The sequence below is a fragment of the Octopus sinensis genome, linkage group LG10, assembly GCF_006345805.1.
Source record: "Octopus sinensis linkage group LG10, ASM634580v1, whole genome shotgun sequence".
NCBI classification, from domain to species: Eukaryota; Metazoa; Mollusca; class Cephalopoda; order Octopoda; family Octopodidae; genus Octopus; species Octopus sinensis.
The window spans coordinates 57,479,478-57,497,567 of NC_043006.1; the positions used below are offsets into that span (position 1 = coordinate 57,479,478).

The 18,090-nt window shown below is 34.1% G+C and overlaps 1 protein-coding gene across 2 annotated transcripts; it reads left to right on the forward strand.

The window, feature by feature from the left end:
• The first annotated feature begins 1,109 nt into the window (after window positions 1-1,109).
• On the forward strand, window positions 1,110-16,820 carry LOC115216700. 2 transcript variants are annotated; one of them, XM_036506708.1, is made up of 4 exons: window positions 1,110-1,993; window positions 8,302-8,352; window positions 9,445-9,523; window positions 16,237-16,820. In XM_036506708.1, exons 1-4 carry the CDS (start codon window positions 1,182-1,184, stop codon window positions 16,246-16,248), a joined length of 954 nt encoding a protein of 317 aa, XP_036362601.1. In that variant the 5' UTR covers window positions 1,110-1,181; the 3' UTR covers window positions 16,249-16,820. The 2 variants fall into 2 exon arrangements, with proteins under 2 accessions (XP_036362601.1, XP_029642090.2); XM_029786230.2 differs by having other exon boundaries at window positions 1,111-1,993; window positions 9,445-9,522; window positions 16,233-16,820.
• Window positions 16,821-18,090: the final 1,270 nt, after the last annotated feature.

Genomic DNA, 18,090 nt, shown 5'->3' on the forward strand with positions numbered 1-18,090 from the left:
CATTTCCTAAACAATACATCATGCTAGGGATTTGGTTGCTATTTCTAGTAAGTTTATAGTAAGTTTCCCCTCTCGTATTCGCTTATTGCAACGGCCCATCAGTTTTTCTAGGCCTTGTAAAAGAACTCAAAAGTTTGGGCCACCAATCAGGCCTTTCGCAACACTCTTAAAATCAGTAACATCCACTCGTAAGTGGTGTGCCGTAGAAGAAAAAAAAGAGGAACAGAAAGAACAATATATATATATATATATATATATATATATATTATATATATATATATATAATATATATATATATATATATATACGCACGCACACACAATTAAATCAGATATGAAATCCTCTTAAAGAGTTGTTAGCATCCAAAGTTCGCCGGTTTTATCCAGCATCAGTGAAAAAACAAAGATGTTAGTTTCGCATTGATTGATATGGATATAAATTATTTAAGAATAGAAAAAAAAGCCCCAGAGAATCTGTTGTATAGGCATCAATTTATTTGAATTTATTCAATTCTGTACAATATCAAATTCTTTTGATATTGTACAGAATTGAATATGTTCAAATAAATTGAAATATATATATATATAGTCAATAATAATAAAGGGCAAAATTAATTAATTAATTAGTAATTAATAATTTTACCAAGCAGTGTTCAGTATGTAAAAGGACCATTTATGGTAAATTTAAACATTACTTTATATAATTAGGGTTCAGCAAAAACATTTGCTTTACCACATACCGAACTTTTAGAAATAGCAGCCCAAAAAATTAGCTATTTCTTCTACTGTGGTAAAGCAAATTTTTTTGCTGGACCCTAATTATATAAAGTAATGTTTATATATATATATATGGCAATCTTACGGTTCTAAATATGAATTAGAGATAAAAACAACACTATTATGCAACTCAAACAGTGATAGACATAAACCAATACATAAATAACAAATATATATATATATAATATATATATATATATTTATATAAAGGCAATAAACAAGAGAAATGTGTAAGAAAAGAAAATGAGAGGAAACGGTATTTATTAGAAGTTTATTACTACAAACGAAAGATCGCCTATATAATTTTTAAGACAAGTCTTTCAATATATAAATACAATGTTGCGAAGTGTTTATCAAATTTCAAATGAAGCGGTTTTGCTACTGCTTCGACAATAACCTGTTGTCATGAACAATGCGATACTACGCAGTTCAGCAATCACTGAACTCATCTTACACCGCTTTACAAAATCATCATCGTTCTACCCTAACATTGAAACATTCACTAGCAACGATCAATCGTACTTTTTACAACCACGATTACCGAGTTCAGTTACTATGGACTTGGCGAAATGTCTGAAGGCGAACGGGAATATACAACGGAAAAAATTCGAGTCGATATTCAGTCGATTTGACCGTACATTCAGTGATTGTGAAGTTGTCGATTTAAATGAGTTGTTTACAGAGAGCGATCGAACAAATATTCCATCACAACGGAAAGCTACACATAAACCCTTGTCTCGCACAACGAAAAACAAGAGAAATCGCCGCAAACCTAGCAAGTTAGTGGTAGTCTCTAACAAAAAATTCCCGAAATATCAAACAAGGAGTGTAACCAAGAGAAAATGTTCAAAGTCTACAAAAGGCACCTCTACCCGCCTTGCGAGAAAATCAAAAACAGCGCGAAAATCGAATGGACGTGTAAAAGATATTTTCCCGAGTCCTTTACCTAATGGCAATATGGTGGGATCGGTCGTGTCGCGTAACAAAAGTATGTTCTGTGAACCACCAACCGTTATGGATCTAGATGTTTCGGATTCAGATGGCAGCGATAATATTTCTGATGTTGATACAAACGATGAAGGTTCTGACAAGAGTCAGTTCTGTACTCCCCCAACTATCATTGAAGTAAACCCTTCCATTAGCAGAAGTGGTTTCTGTACTCCACCGACGGTGATTAACGAAAAGCTGGACGGAAACTTTGACCTGAACAAGGAAAAGTAAAGTATTTCATTTTATTTTATTTTCATTTTAAAATCCAAGTGTTAACATCAAGACACCGGCATGAGAATTATGATGTGCCGAAGCTTTTCGTTGAATAGTGGCACTTACACAGCCAAAACATTTTAAATATTTTTTGTTGGAGGTATCGAAATCCCCCACCACCACTACCTCTTTTTATTTTTTTTATTTTTCCGGGTTCATGTTTTTAACAACGGGTATTACGATTTGTAAATTTCTGTATAGAAATTTTCAAAAATATCGGATTTGCTGTGTCTAACCGAAATGATCCATACTGAGATTACAGTTCTTGAATCTTTTTTTTTTCTTCAGAAATTTCAACTTTCAAAGCTTTTTACTACTTTACTGTACCCTGAAAAACAAGTATATATTTTCATTCATAAAATTTTTCTTCCGAAAACTTTAACATAGAAAAATAGTAGTGTTGTCTACTGAGGCCTCATGGTCTAGGGGACCATTTGTGATCAATATTGTTGTGGTTTGCTCTCAATATATAAATACAGTGGGGCCCAGTGCATTGATTTGTTCAGGAGCCTATGCTGTTGAGACGGCCCTGTCAATTATTTTAATTCAATAATATAACGATGGTGTCTAAAAAGGAAAACAATAATTGGCTATCTTTCATTTTGACTCGAATTTTGTCAACAAATTACTGGGTAATTTCTGTGAGCACGTGTTGTCTTGTTAAATATTTACCTATTCGTTTCGGTCATTCAGTTACTATTACCTTCACCCACCCGGGAACAAAAAGTAAAATAATAAACCAGTCTGTGGGGTACAAGCAAGTGTGTGGAAAACGAATATTTAAAAAAATGCGCGCTGATGATCCTGGGGGGTAGAAACGGGACTTTCGGAAAATTCACAAGATCCGATTTTTCCGTCATAAATTCGGGTAAAATGGATATATAGTGATTTATTTTTTTACAGAATCCCTCGTTTTTGGTTATGGAAGATCCGATTCTGAAAAAAAATTTTCAAAAATCGCATTTTCAAAATTTTATTATGTTATCGCAGTTTTGTGAGATTTGGCTGTTATTTCTAGCATGTGCATAACCTGCTTGAAGGCCTGAGGGTATACTTTATCTTTTTCCTTGTTGAAAAATTGGAATTTTACAAACAATTTTTTTTCAGAATCGTATCTTCGTATTTTGCTACATATTTCGGGGAAAAAAAAAGTTTAAAAAGGAAAGCTTAAAAAAAAAAAAAAACTTTAATTTCACATGAATTACTTTGTCGTATTACTGCAGGGAGGGTTATATATATATATATATATATATAACCAAATAATATATAAACATATGCATATATGGGTACAGGACACAATGAGAACGGAAAACATAAAAACAAAAACATGGAAACGGACTTTTTTTCAAACAACAAAAAACCAGAGTACAAGACATACAACACAAGGAATATTCCCCTTCTTCAGTTGTCCCTGTTTTGGCTACTCTGCATTTCGCAGGTAAGGACAAGACACGAAAAAATTTTTTCAGTAATGGATCCTCCATAACCAAAAACATGGGATTCCGTAAAAATAAATCAATATATATTCATTTTACCGGAAGTTATGACGGAAAAATTGGATCTTGTGAATTTTCCGAAAGTCCCCTCCCCACCCCCAGGGTCGTCAGCGTACATTTTTTTTCATATTCGTTTTCCACACATTTTTTTACACCCATTGCACTATATTTTTTACATTAACCATTGTTATTTCTGATAGATGAATTGACTGCGTGGAGGATTTCTCGGTTAGAAAAAAGTTCTTCAAGTTCTGATCCAGCAGACCTATGTACTCCACTTTAGGTGGCACCGGCACAGGACTCTTGCTGGCTCTTCACCAGGGGCAGCAGCCTTAACACTTCTGCTGTGGAGGGATGGGTCTTCTTGAGTACAGCAAGATGTCAAGCATCTCGGTCCTAAGTCATCTTGTCTGAAATTTTTAGCATCCTGATGTTGTCTTTCAATACTTTGTCCCATGTTTTCCTGGGTCTGCCTCTTCCACGGGTTCCATCCACATTGAGTCATCTGCACTTCTTTATGGAGCTGTCAGCATCCATTTGCATCATAATACCAAGCCAGCATAATCACCACTCTTGCACACTGCATTTAATACCTCTTATGCCTAACTTCTTTCTCAATACACTTGCACTCTGTTGCACATGTACGCTTACATTACACATTCCAGAGGAGCTGTGAGTTTTAATAAAATTCATGTATTCACAAGAAATACAGATGCTATTTCTAGCATGTGTAGTGATTATATATAGTCAGTACCAGGTGTTGATGTGGCTGCGTGTATATTATTACAAGAGTTCATATAGAGATGAAGAATACATTCAAGACATATATATTTACTACATAAGAATATATTTTATTTACTGGTCGATGATGATGCATAGAATCAATATGTAGAATCTAATTTAATGAAATAATCTATGCAAGAAAGTTCAGAGATAGAAAATGTAGAAATAACAACTAAATGAAAGTTTTCAATCGTGTGGTGTAGAGAAATAGATGGACACAGAAATGACGTGAATGGCTCTAAGTCTAATTGACTAAGAAGCAAAGAGCAGGCTTAGCAAGCTGTTTTTATTAATGGAACACTAGACATTGTAGAAACTTCCAAGGGAAATGCTAAGCTTCTTGAATAATTAAGAATCATGTCTCGTGACACAGATGCTTCGAGAAATTTAGTAAAGGAAGGTTACTCTATAATCCTTCTTGTAAGGGAGATCATTCAAATACTTAGCTACCAATACACATGTTTGCTACTAGCAGTATGGGATCTTTTCTGTTTGGCTGCCATTTCTTCAATTTTTGTTCTAATCGATTTTAGATTTGGCCTATTGATGTAGTTTTCTAGAGTAATCATTGATATAAAATTCATTTTGACCATAAATCAATAGAGAAAGAGTTAATAGCTTTTAAAGTTTGCAAATTTTGGGTAATTTTAGCCAATCGAAAGCCATAGTCATATAGGTGCCTGTTCCTTAGTAACAAGCCAAACTGTTCACCACATGTTCTTTTTGTTGCTTATTAAATGCTTGAAACATGTGGTATAAGATGTGCTAAAAATAACAGCTAAATAGGCCTTAAATCACGCACAAATTTTTTTTGCATAATCGCATGAATTCCCATGTGTAGAATACTAATTCACAAAAATTTTTTTTTTAATTCCAAAAAATAAAAAAAGTTATGAGGGGTTATATGGCATGTGTAAAGTAGAATTCCTCCAATATTTCATTTGTTTACTGTTGACAACATGTGCTGTCAACATACAAAATAACAGCTTCCAATCCCATTTTCTGACTGAACTTTTTTAAAAAAATTTTCTGGGGAAAAAATGAGCCATCTCCTGATATTCAGTGTGGAAAATTAAATCAATACACCAAATTTTTTAAATTTCCACTAAACTTTATAATTTCCACAGGTGCACCCAAACAGAAAATATCCACATTATGTATACACATACACAGAAATCGTTAGTTTAGCCCCAGACCTATTACTAAGGGTATTCTACATATTAATCACAGTGTGACAGGATTAGATGATTTGGAAGGTTGTGTCTTGTTCTAATGTCTATATTCACATGGTTTCAATGGCTTCATACTCTTCCTAACTCCAATCATTTTACAGAATGTATTGTGTGTGTGTTTTGTAATTCCATGACTCCTTTCAAGAGTAAAGGATCTAAAGAGGCTTCTTAACTGTGGAAGAATTGGAGAGTTTGATGAGTTTATGTAAAGTGATGAGAGATGGTGGAGTATGATAAGAACGAATTACACACACACACATATGTACACTTATGTTAGCAATGCAGATTTATGAATGATTTCTAAAAGTTCAACAAGTCTTTTCAAAATAACACTGGATGAATACAATTTGAGGGTATGTGTGTTTATTTCAGCTTGGATTTCTACTCCTCACCCTTTTTTAAAATGTCTCTCTCTCTGTCTCTGTCTGTCTGTCTCTCCTCTCTCTCTCTCTCTAGATATATATATATATATCATCATTATCATCATCGTTTAACGTCTGCTTTCCATGCTAGCATGGGTTGGATGATTTTGACTGAAGTCTGGCGAACCAGATGGCTGCACCAGAATCTGATCTGGCAGAGTTTCTACAGCTGGATGCCCTTCCTAACGCCAACCACCCCGAGAGTGTAGTGGGTGCTTTTATGTGCCACCAGCACGAGGGCCAGTCGGCGGTACTGGCAACGGCCATGCTCAAATGGTGCTTTTTATGTGCCACCTGCACAGGAGCCAGTCCAGCAGCACTGGCAACGACCTCATTCATACTTGTTTCTGTCATTTGACTGCAGCTATACAAGAGTGCTGCCTCGAAGAGTTTTCGTAGAACAAATCGCCCCCAGGACTTATGTTTTTTTAAATCCTAGTACTTGCTGAATTGCTAGATCACAGGAATTTAAACATCAATACCAGTTGTCAAGTGGTGATGGGTGGGGGTGGGCACCTTCAGATTTGCCCTGTACTCCCCAGTAGTAGTATTATATGTACTTCCAGGTTTGCGTTTGGGCATATGCCATGTGTGAATAGATAATATATGTGGCCGTCCGCCAGCCTCGTCTGGCAATTGTGTCGGTGACACATAAGAAAACACCATCCGAGCGTGGCTGTCAGCCAGCCTCGTCTGGCACCTGTGTCGGTGGCACATAAAATCACCCACTACACTCTCGGAGTGGTTGGCGTTAGGAAGGGCATCCAGCTGTAGAAACACTGCCAGATCTGACTGGCCTGGTGCAGCCTTCGGGCTTGCCAGACCCCAGTTGAACCGTCCAACCCATGCTAGCATGGAAAGCGGACGTTAAATGATGATGATGATGATATATATATATTATAGAAGAATATTGTTGACAAGGTGTGGCTATGTGGTAAGTAGCTTGCTTATGGACCACATGGTTCTGTGTTCAGTCCCACTGTGTGGCACCTTGGGCAAGTGTCTTCTGCTATAGCCTCGGGCTGACCAAAGCCTTGTGAGTGGATTTGGTAGATGGAAACTGAAAGAAGCCCATCATATATATGTATGTGTATATGTTTGTGTCTCTGTGTTTGTTCCCCCAGCATCTCTTGACAACCAATGCTGGTTTGTTTGCGTCCCCATAACTTAGCGGTTCGGCAAGAGAGACCGATAGAATAAGTACTAGGCTTACAAATAATAAGTCCTGGGGTTGATTTGCTCGACTAAAGGTGGTGCTACAGCATGGCCACAGTCAAATGACTGAAACAAGTAAAAGAGTAGAGTGGCTTTGAAATTTTGGCTGAAACTTCAAATCTCTGTCAACAACATTCTTGTGTAAGAATAATAAGTTTGAACTCTTCAAAAGTATAAAGCAACTCATCAGATTAATGTAAAATTGTTTATTATTATAACTGAACATAAAAACAAGCATTAATATATATATATTGAGGCAGAAAAGAGAAGCAAACAGTTAGGTAAGACTTGACAAAGACGTTTAATTTAGCTATATAATAAAAGGTTTAGATAGTCTCTGACAGCTGTTCTCTAGAATATATCCCGGCTACTGGAACATAGTGTCGAGTGAGAATTCCATAGGCTGAGTATTTGGTCATTGGAGAGAGATTGGTTAAACATATGTAAGAGTGGATGAAAAGGTCTTCATAAGTGATAGTTATTGTCGTTTGTTATGTCTAGAAAGGGAGGAGAAATAAAATGAAAATAGGTATTCACTATGTAAATCCATGAACAGAGAGAATTTTTCTCTTAGGTTTACAATCCGCCCAACGCTGTATTAGGTTTACAGTTCACCCAGCTTTGTTTGTTGGGTTTATAGTATACCCAGCTCTGTTGTCAGCGTTATTTACAGTCCACTCACTTATACTGAGAATTTTATTCTGAGTAGGTTACAGTGAGTACAGAATCAACAGAAGGCTACATCCCTTGGCAAAGAAGATTGGCCTGCAAGAGTCCAGTGCCAGTTCCATTGAAATAAAGCTCTTGTGCTAGTGGCACATTAAAAGCACCTAACACACAGTGTAAAGTGGTTGGCGTTAGGAAGGGCATCCAGTCATAGAAACCAAGCCAAATCAGACTGGAACCTGGTGCAGCTCTCTGGCTTGCCAACTCTGGTCAAACTGTCCGACTTATGCCAGCATGGAAGACGTTAAAAGATGAGGATGGTTTATTTTTACACATACAGGAAACAACATATTTCTTTTAAGACCTTAGTGATGCTTGTAATAATTAAGCTAAACCTTTTTTTTTTTTAATCATGTGAATTCTATTCTTTTTTTCTTTCTATTTGTAGACAATCAGATATATGGCATGAATGCTTCAGCAGATATTATGTTCCTACTAAGTAAGTTTTTAACCCTTAAATTTATTGGTTTGAAATTTTGGCACTGCCAGCAGTTTTAGGGGAGGGGTAAGTTGGTTACATCAACTCTAATATTCAACTGTTACTTACTGAAGAGATGAAAGGCTAAGTTGACCTTGGCAGAATTTGAACGTGAAGATGGATGAAATGACACTAAGTATTTTGTCTGGCATGCTAACGATTCTTATTTCTTTATTGCCCACAAGGGGCTAAACATAGAGGGGACAAACAAGGACAGACAAAGGGATTAAGTCGATTACATCAACCCCAGTGCGTAACTGGTACTTAATTTATCGACCCTGAAAGGATGAAAGGCAAAGTCGACCTCGGCGGAATTTGAGCTCAAATGTAGTGGCAGACGAAATACCTATTTCTTTAGTACCCACAAGGGGCTAAACACAGAGAGGACAAACAAGGACAGACAAACGGATTAAGTCGATTATATCGACACCAGTGCGTAACTGGAGGATGAAAGGCAAAGTCAACTTTGGTGGAGTTTGAACTCAGAATGTAACGGCAGACAAAATACCTCTTAGCATTTCGCCCAGCGTGCTAACGATTCTGCCTGCTCGCTGCCCCATATATATATATATATATGATGCCTATGGATAAAATGTCACTAAGCATTTTGTCTGGTGTGCTAACGATTCTGCCAGTTCATCACCTTACAAAAATATTTATTTATTTTCAAGAAATGCTATAATTCTAAAATTGTTAGCAAAATTAGTTTAAACATTTGTAATTGAATATTATCTTCATCGTTTTAACATCCACTCTTCTTTGTTTGCATGGGTCAGATGGAGTTTACTGAGGCAGATTTTCTACACCCAGATCCCTTTCTTGTTGCCAATCCTTACCCATTCCTCAACAAGGTAGTATTTCTTTATGAAATAACTAAGGAGATAGTAAGAAATTCACATTGAAATTACAGTTGATTTATGGTGGAAAAAAACTCTCATGTAACAAAAACAAAATGATAAAACTGTAAGATATCAATATTTAGGACATTGAGAAATATTAATATAATTAAAGTTTTATAATTGTTTGCTTTAATTTCCTATATTTTACCCATAGGTCTATGCTAAATATAAATCAAAGAACCACAAAAGCTCTTTTAAAATGGCAGAAGCATTTTGCTCACATGTTTCCAAGGTAAGGTTTTTAATTTTGTTTCAATCTAAGTTACATTAATTATACACACACATGCTCCCCACACACATACATACACACACACACACACATATATATATATATGAAGGTGCATGGCTCAGAACTTATGATTGTGAGGTTGTGAGATTGAATCCCGGACCGGGTTGCTTGTTGTGTTCTTGAGCAAGACACTTTATTTCACGTTGCTTCAGTTCACTCAGCTGCAGAAATGAGTTGCGACATCATAGGTGCCAAGCTGTATCGGCCGTTGCCTTTCCCTTGGATAACATCGGTGGCATGGAGTATGCATGGGTGACTGCTGGTCTTCCATAAACAACCTTGCCCGGACTTGTACCTGGGAGGGTAACTTTCTAGGTGCAATCCCATGGTCAGTCATGAATGAAGGGGGTCTCAGCAGCTCAGCAGCATATATATATATATATAGATATATATATACTCATATACATATATATATATATATATATATACACACATATACATATATATCACCGTGATCACCGTAACCGACCAGGCTATCAGATGTTGCTACACATCGCTGGTCACAATGCGCTTCGCATTGTATTAGCCTTCAAATGACACCACCCCACTGGCTAAGCGAGCAGGCCAACATATATATATATATATATATACATATACATATATACACACACATATATCTGTGCATGGTCTGATCAATAAGTATCCAGACTGTTGCCATAGTAATGAAGCTAAAGCATGAAGAGTGAAGCAGCTTGGCACGGATTGACATTGAACTCTGCTGTGCATGCACACTAAGTTTTAAAGCTCTAGCTCTTTTCCACTGTTTAGAAGGAGGGTGTGTAGCGTGTGATCATCGCATTGACCATGACACCGAAGGTAGAGCAAAGAATCTGCATCAAATTTTGCCGAAAGCTTTGCGATACCTGCTCAGAGGTCTACGCAAAGTTTTCAAAAAGTTTCCATCATTCTCGACAAAATCAAAGAGATCTTGTGCAACTGAAACCTGAGTGTCTTTTTCATCAGCTGAAAGCAGTTTTGGAACAAACTCGGCCAACATGCATCTCATACCCAAATCTTCAGTGATAATGGACTGAACTGAACCATAACTAACCTCCACTCCTCTCATAACTCATGTATGGTGATTTGACGATTTCCCCTCAAAGCTGCATGTACGTCTGCGATGTTTTTCTCAGTTCTGCTAGTTGCGAGTCTCCCAGAAAGTTAGTTGATTTTAACATTTTTTTGGCTATCTTGGAAACGTCTGAACCACTCATACATTTGTGTGTGGCTCATACACTTTCTGCAACTTTGCATAGGCCTCTGAGCAAGTGTTGCCATGACCACTTTCTCTGTCATGGTCAATGCAGCAATCACACACTACACACCTTCCTTCCAAGCATGGCTGTAAACAATGGAAGTAAGCTAGAATGTTAAAACTTAGTGCATATGCACAGCAGAGTTCAAAGTCAATCTTTGCCTAGCAGTTTCGCTCTGCATGCTTTAGCTTTGTTACTATAGCAACAGACCGGATACTTATTGATCAGACCTTATATATGTATGTGTATATATATATATATGTATACATACATATATATATATATATATCTTATTATAAAAGGCAGATTTTATCTGCCTCCCTTTGTCACTTATAGAAATCTACAATATAGGATTTCTTCAATTACAATTTACCTAGCATTTTTAAGAGTAGAATGCATCGGGTCATGCCAGGTCCAGTTTTTAAAATTTAAACTCCAATTAAGCAAAACTTACAGAAAACTCACATTCTGGTGTGTATGTCAAATGCTTTTCTTAGTCTGGTTTACAGCACACGCAAACGCACACACACAGTGTGCAACGAATAAAGTGAAACTAATTCACTGTGTGTTGACAGGTAGAAAATAGAATGCGATGGCGATGGCGATGTAATATTTGTTTCTGTTTATGACGCTGATAGATACATGAGTAAAATGTATGGGAAGCTGAGAGATAAGAGTGAGTGAAAATGTCCTTGGAAGAGAGTAAATAGCGAGAGTGATTTGAGGAAGACTTTACATTAAATAACCGTAGTGGCTTGTATATATATATATATATACATACATAAGACAGTAAGGTGTGATTTGAGGGAGATTTGGCTGCTATTTCTACCATGTCTAGCTGCCATGTAGGGGTCTCCCTCATAGGCTCATACATACATATATACATAGATAAGACAGTAAGGTGTGATTTGGGGGAAATTTGGCTGCTATTTCTACCAGGTCTAGCTACCATGTAGAGGTCCCCCTCATTGGCTCATATATATATACATACATAAGACAGTAAGGTGTGATTTGAGGGAGATTTGGCTGCTGTTTCTACCAGGTCTGTTAGGCCTTCTCATGTAAACTCAAGCTTTCTCATGCCTTGAACATAAGACCAAAGCAGAGAATGTATTCTTTTATTCTTCTGCTTTTTCCAGCCATTGGTCTGTGGCCATGCTGGGGCAATGCCTTGAAGAATTGTAGTTTAATGAATCAACTCCAGTTTTATTTTTGTAAGCATTGTACTTATTCTATCTGTTTCCTTTGTCAAACCACTAGGTGACAGGGATGTAAACAAACCAACATTCGTTGTCAAGCAGTGGTGGAGGACAATCACAAGCACAGACACGCACACACACACACATACATGCATACACATATACACACTTACATACATACATACATATATATATATATATATGTGTGTATATATATATTGCAGCGTGGAAAGTGTTTGTAAGCCATTTAAGAAACACACAAAAACCGTTAGATTCACTTCAACATTTAAATTTAATTTGCCAAAATATTTTCCTCGCTTTGAGACCGCGACATGTTCACTGACAAAAATATCGTGCTAACAGGTCGCGGTCTCAAAGCGACGAAAATATTTTGACAAATTAAATTTAAATGTTGAAGTGAATCTAACGGTGTTTCTTAAATGGCTTATAAACACCTTCAACGCTGCAACTGTTTTCGTTCCAGCACACGATCTCAGATCAAGTCACTTGCTATGCAAGTACATCTCTGTAACTATATATATATTATATATATATATATATATATATATATATATATATGTATATTGGTAAAAACAGTAAGATAAAAAAAGAAAGAAAGAGACCTCAATATTATGTAAATAGAGGAAATCTTTATATATAAAAGTGAGGTTGTGTGTCTGTCTCCTACGATTTAGATTCCTAACTACTCCCACATTTTGCGGTGCAGTTTAACCAAAACCAGGTATCTTATAGTCGTGATTCATATCGAGACCGTCTGGGTATTAGCGTGCGTCTACGATGAGTCTACGATTTAAAAAAAATTTACCATCAATTTTTCCCATTTTTAATCCATTTTTGACATATATAAGGGAAGTAACTCTCTAAAATTTATTATTAAATCTCAGAACGTAAAAAGCTACAGTAACACCCCTCCCCCTTTGTGGTTAGCCATATTGAGATGGCTATTATACTTTACATCTCTAAAAATGCTTATATAATTATTTCCCTTACAAACCCGAGCAACGCCGGGCGATACTGCTAGTATATATATATATGTATACATACATATATATAATATATAATATATATATATATATTATATATATATATATATTATATATATATATATGTATACATACATATATATATATATATATTATATATGTATACATACATATATATAATATATATATAATGTATACATACATATATATTATATATATATGTATACATACATATATATATATATATATATATGTATACATACATATATATATATATATATGTTATATATGTATACATACATATATATATATATATATATATATGTATACATACATATATATATATATATATGTATACATACATATATATATATATATATATATATATATATATATACACATACATATATATATATATATATATATATATATATATATATATCTGTGTGTGTATTTATTTATTCCCTTATTCTGTGTCCTCTAATAAGTTCATTAATATAAACATAGGAATAGTTTCTGCTATTCACTCCCAGCCATAACCTGGTTGGTAGGGTTGTCTTTCACTGTGCTCTAAGTGTTAAATTTTCCCTTTATTATTCATCTGAAGAAAACGTTTTTTTGCATAACGTAACACTTTTGTTCATCAATAAAGAACACGTCTGAAACAGCTGTAGTGAACCTAAACCCATCTGTGTTATTGTTTTTATATATATATATATACAAAATAAGATAGGGGTTATGGGTGTAACCCACTATGGGATAGCATTTATCCAATATACTGTTTGTACAGTACCCAGATTCTTAATACATGAATGTTTTTAATTGCAATTCAATTAACTCATTTATTGTATTAAACGGGTGAAGGTAAAGAAATATTTTTACCTTAAATCTATAATACAAATAAGAAAATGGAGAAACAAATTTAGTTTGTTCATCAACTTTCGGATATTAGAATGTTAGATTATTTATTCATTTAACAAAATGAGAACATCAAAGATATAAGACAAGAATACAAATTATAAAAGTCATAATATAAACTAAAGAAATCATTAAAAACACTTCTTACAGCTGTTTCAGCCTATGGCTAAAAGTAGATAATTTTATTTTCATTGCCTATAGGTGTCAACATACTGAGGTTGTAGGCATTTAAAAATAGGGTACTTATATATATAACCATAGACCTCGTCAGAGGTTATAAGGAACTTTAAAAATATTAATATTAATACATTAAACATGATACATGTATTATTTAATATATATAAAAAAATAAACAAATATCCATATAGACATATACATATATACACACATATACATACATAAGCAAAGTGTATATACTATATACATGCGTAAAATACATAAATAAACATAATTAAACAATAGGTTCAAGTAGATATACCATACGTCATATACATATATAAATACATTGGAACATATAAACACGTCTATGCTAATGGACAGATAAATAAAAATTAATTATTCATAATAATAATATTATTATTATGATTATGATTATTATTATGTTTATCAATAATAACAATATTATAACACATCTATGCTTATGACCAGATAAATAACAATCAATTATTATTAATAAAAATACTGTTATTAATATCAATATTTATATTATTATTATTATTGTAATTATGTTAATCAACAATAACAATATAATTATATTTATAGTAATCTTCACTATACCATACATATTATGATATATTCTAACATAGAAAATTACGATACAAGAATAAATATATACATATATATATATAAATATATATATATATATATATATATATATAATCATCATCATCATCATCATTGTTTAACGTCCGTTCTCCATGCTAGCAATGGAGGAATAGATTTCTTTCAATCATCAACTACCAGATAATACAAATTCATATAATTTATTAACTAATTATTTAGATTAAATAGGAACATCCAAATCCAACAGAATAATACAGAATAAAACAATTTACATCAATAAGTAAAATAATACCATAAGAATAATACATATAAAATGGATCTTACAGCTGTTTCAGCCTGTAGATAATAGTATCTCATTATGCTCATATTAGTCAGATGTATTGAGGTAATATGTAATTAAAAATGAGTTACTTATATATATATCTCAAGGCCTCGTCAGAGATTATAAAGATATAAAATGCAAATATGAATATTAAAGAAGGTACACATATACAAGAATAAGCATATATACATATAAGTGTATATACACCTACATATACATATATATAAGTATATACATAATAATATACATACACATAAGGTTACAGTTAATCAAATCTATATACTGGAATATAGTGGGTTACACTCATAACCCCTATCTCACTTTATATATATATATATATATATATTCATACATATATATGTATACAAATATACATACATATAACATACAGTTAGAATATGGTTATCATTGCATACATTCTCATAATACAAACAAATTCAATTTTTCCGTCCAAGCTGAAGTTAAGCCACAATATTTATGCTTTATTTTATAAAATTCCTATTTAAGGTATATAAATAATTCTAGTAATCACCCTCCACAAATTAAAAAACCACTACTACTTAGCATAAGTAAAAGAATTTCTAACTTATCTTCGAATGAAGAGATATTTAATAGACATGGTGAAAAATATAACTCAGCATTACATAGGGCAGGATATAGTGGTAAAATATCAGGTCCAAATATTCTACATTTCTTATGTTTAAACTGGCCAGATTTGGCCTTTTTTACCTACCCTACAATGTCATTTAAAAAAATAAATAATCACATCATTGAAATCTCAAAGCTATGAGATAATGCATGATTAATAGCAAACAATGTGAATAAACAAATGTTATATTTGACTGAGTAATATAAATACTAAACGGTTGATTGTTTATTTACTTTTGAGTTCGTCAAGATGGGTTTGGGGTCAGTGCCTACAGGAAAATATGCAAAGAAGACATTGCAAATATAGCCATTTACCAACCAGTCAACTGCCTGTGCATAGACATAAGCAGTTAGCCACTGTGGGCTCTACTGGAGCCCTGCAGGAGGCCATCAGTTGACAAGAGTTTCAAAGCATCCACTAACTTTGAAATGGAAACCTTGTCCCTGGATGCAGTTTTAGCAATGCATGTGCAGTTGCTGGTAAATAGTACTTTTCTGATCTTAATTTTTTTTCTCTTTTCAGGTCTTCTTCTCTATAAGGAGTCACAGAATGCAGCAGACTTATTTTCCAAAATCTAATTAATCATCAGTAATTTATGAGGAAAGAAGCACCAGTTGATTTAGTTGACACAATGCCAAGATAGATGGAAACTTATTTGTTCCTTCTTTGAAAAACTGTTGTCTTTTCTCTCTTTTTAACCATTCTGCCTTCATTCTCTATGTTTGGAGTATGAGAAAATCTAATAACGTTGAACCATTGCTATTGGTCTTTGGTCTGCTTTTAAATTATTTTCTCTTGGCTGTCTTGGAATGAATTAGCCTTCAAAATTTATATTTTGTATGGTACTCTGAAATGGCCAAAGCAAAATTTTAGAAACAATGTGAAGTTTTATTTGTGTTGCTCACTTCTTTTTATGTCTAACATTGTGACTTTTATATGGTTGTCTGAAATATCAAGTATTGAAGCATCTGAGAGTGATTCGGTCTACTTTTACTCATGCTAAATATTCCTACTGCACATATGGAAGAAATGTTACTGTTAGCATTAATTGACTAACTTCGAGAAATTTCATTCAAATCATTTATTTTAACCTCCTTTTGTAATTAATTTTAAAAACAGAGAAATATAGAGTCTGATCAATAAGTATCCAGACTGTTGCTATAGTAACAAAACTAAAGCACAGAGAGTGAAGCCACTTGGCACAAATTGACCTTGAACTCTGTTGTGTATGCGCACTAAGTTTTAACATTCTTGCTCACTTCCACTGTTTACAGCAGTGCTTGGAAGAAAGGTGTGTAGTGTGAGCTAGAATGTTAAAACTTAGTGCACATGCACAGCAGAGTTCAAGGTTTATCTGTGCCAAGCGGTTTCACTCTGCATGCTTTAGCTTCGTTACTATGGCAACAGTCCCAATACTTATTGATCAGACATTGTAAATTTGCTATAGATGGTAGGATGCTGATCTAAAGACCATGTGTGAATCAAGTCTCACAGAATTCCTTGTCTTTTAATTGAATCCCTTTACCTTCTGAGATTGGACTCTACCAAGGTCAGCTTTGCTTTTCATTCTTCCGATGTTGATATAATCCATTATAACTCCCATTCTCACTCACCAAAAGTGTTCTTTTTTACATTTTAATTAACATGTACATTTAGTCCATACGCAACTTTCATCAATATTTGCACCCTGTATCATGTTCAAAACAAGTCAATATTTATAAATTGAATTATTTTAATTGTATAATTTCTCTGACAAATTTTTCTTGCTGAGTTTTATTTATTATAAATATTACCCCAATTTAAATTTTAAACTTTGTTACAATATGTTTTTTTAATTTATTGTTTTATTCTCTTTTTTATTAATTTTGTGGCTGTGTGGTAAGTAGCTTGCTTACCAACCACATGGTTCTGGGTTCAGTCCCACTGTGTGGCATCTTGGGCAAGTGTCTTCTACTATAGCCTCAGGCGGACCAAAGACTTGTGAGTGGATTTGGTAGGCGGAAACTGAAAGAAACCCGTCGTATATATGTATATATATGTGTGTGTGTTTGTGTGTCTGTGTTTACGTCCCCGTAACTTAGCGGTTCAGCAAAAGAAACTGACAGAATAAGTACTAGGCTTACAAAGAATAAGTCCCGGGGTCGATTTGCTCAACTAAAGGCAGTGCTCCAGCATGGCCACAGTCAAATGACTGAAACAAGTAAAAGAGTAAAGAGTATTAGCAATGCTTTTAAATTCATATATGTAGGAAATGTAAAGGACTTTGGTTCAAGCATTTTAATTTCTTTATATATACATTACTAACAAAAGGTCTTAAGACTGTCATGCAGGATTTAGATCATAAAATTCCAAAATAACAACCATATACTTTTTCAATATG

Bases quoted from the DNA above. Each gene is read 5' to 3' on its own strand.
- LOC115216700 (XM_029786230.2), top strand. From the start codon at position 1,182: ATGAACAATGCGATACTACGCAGTTCAGCAATCACTGAACTCATCTTA. The intron at 1,994-8,301 runs GTAAAGTATTTC...TTCTATTTGTAG, and splicing joins TTTGACCTGAACAAGGAAAA to ACAATCAGATATATGGCATG. The intron at 8,353-9,444 runs GTAAGTTTTTAA...TTTTACCCATAG, and splicing joins AGATATTATGTTCCTACTAA to GTCTATGCTAAATATAAATC.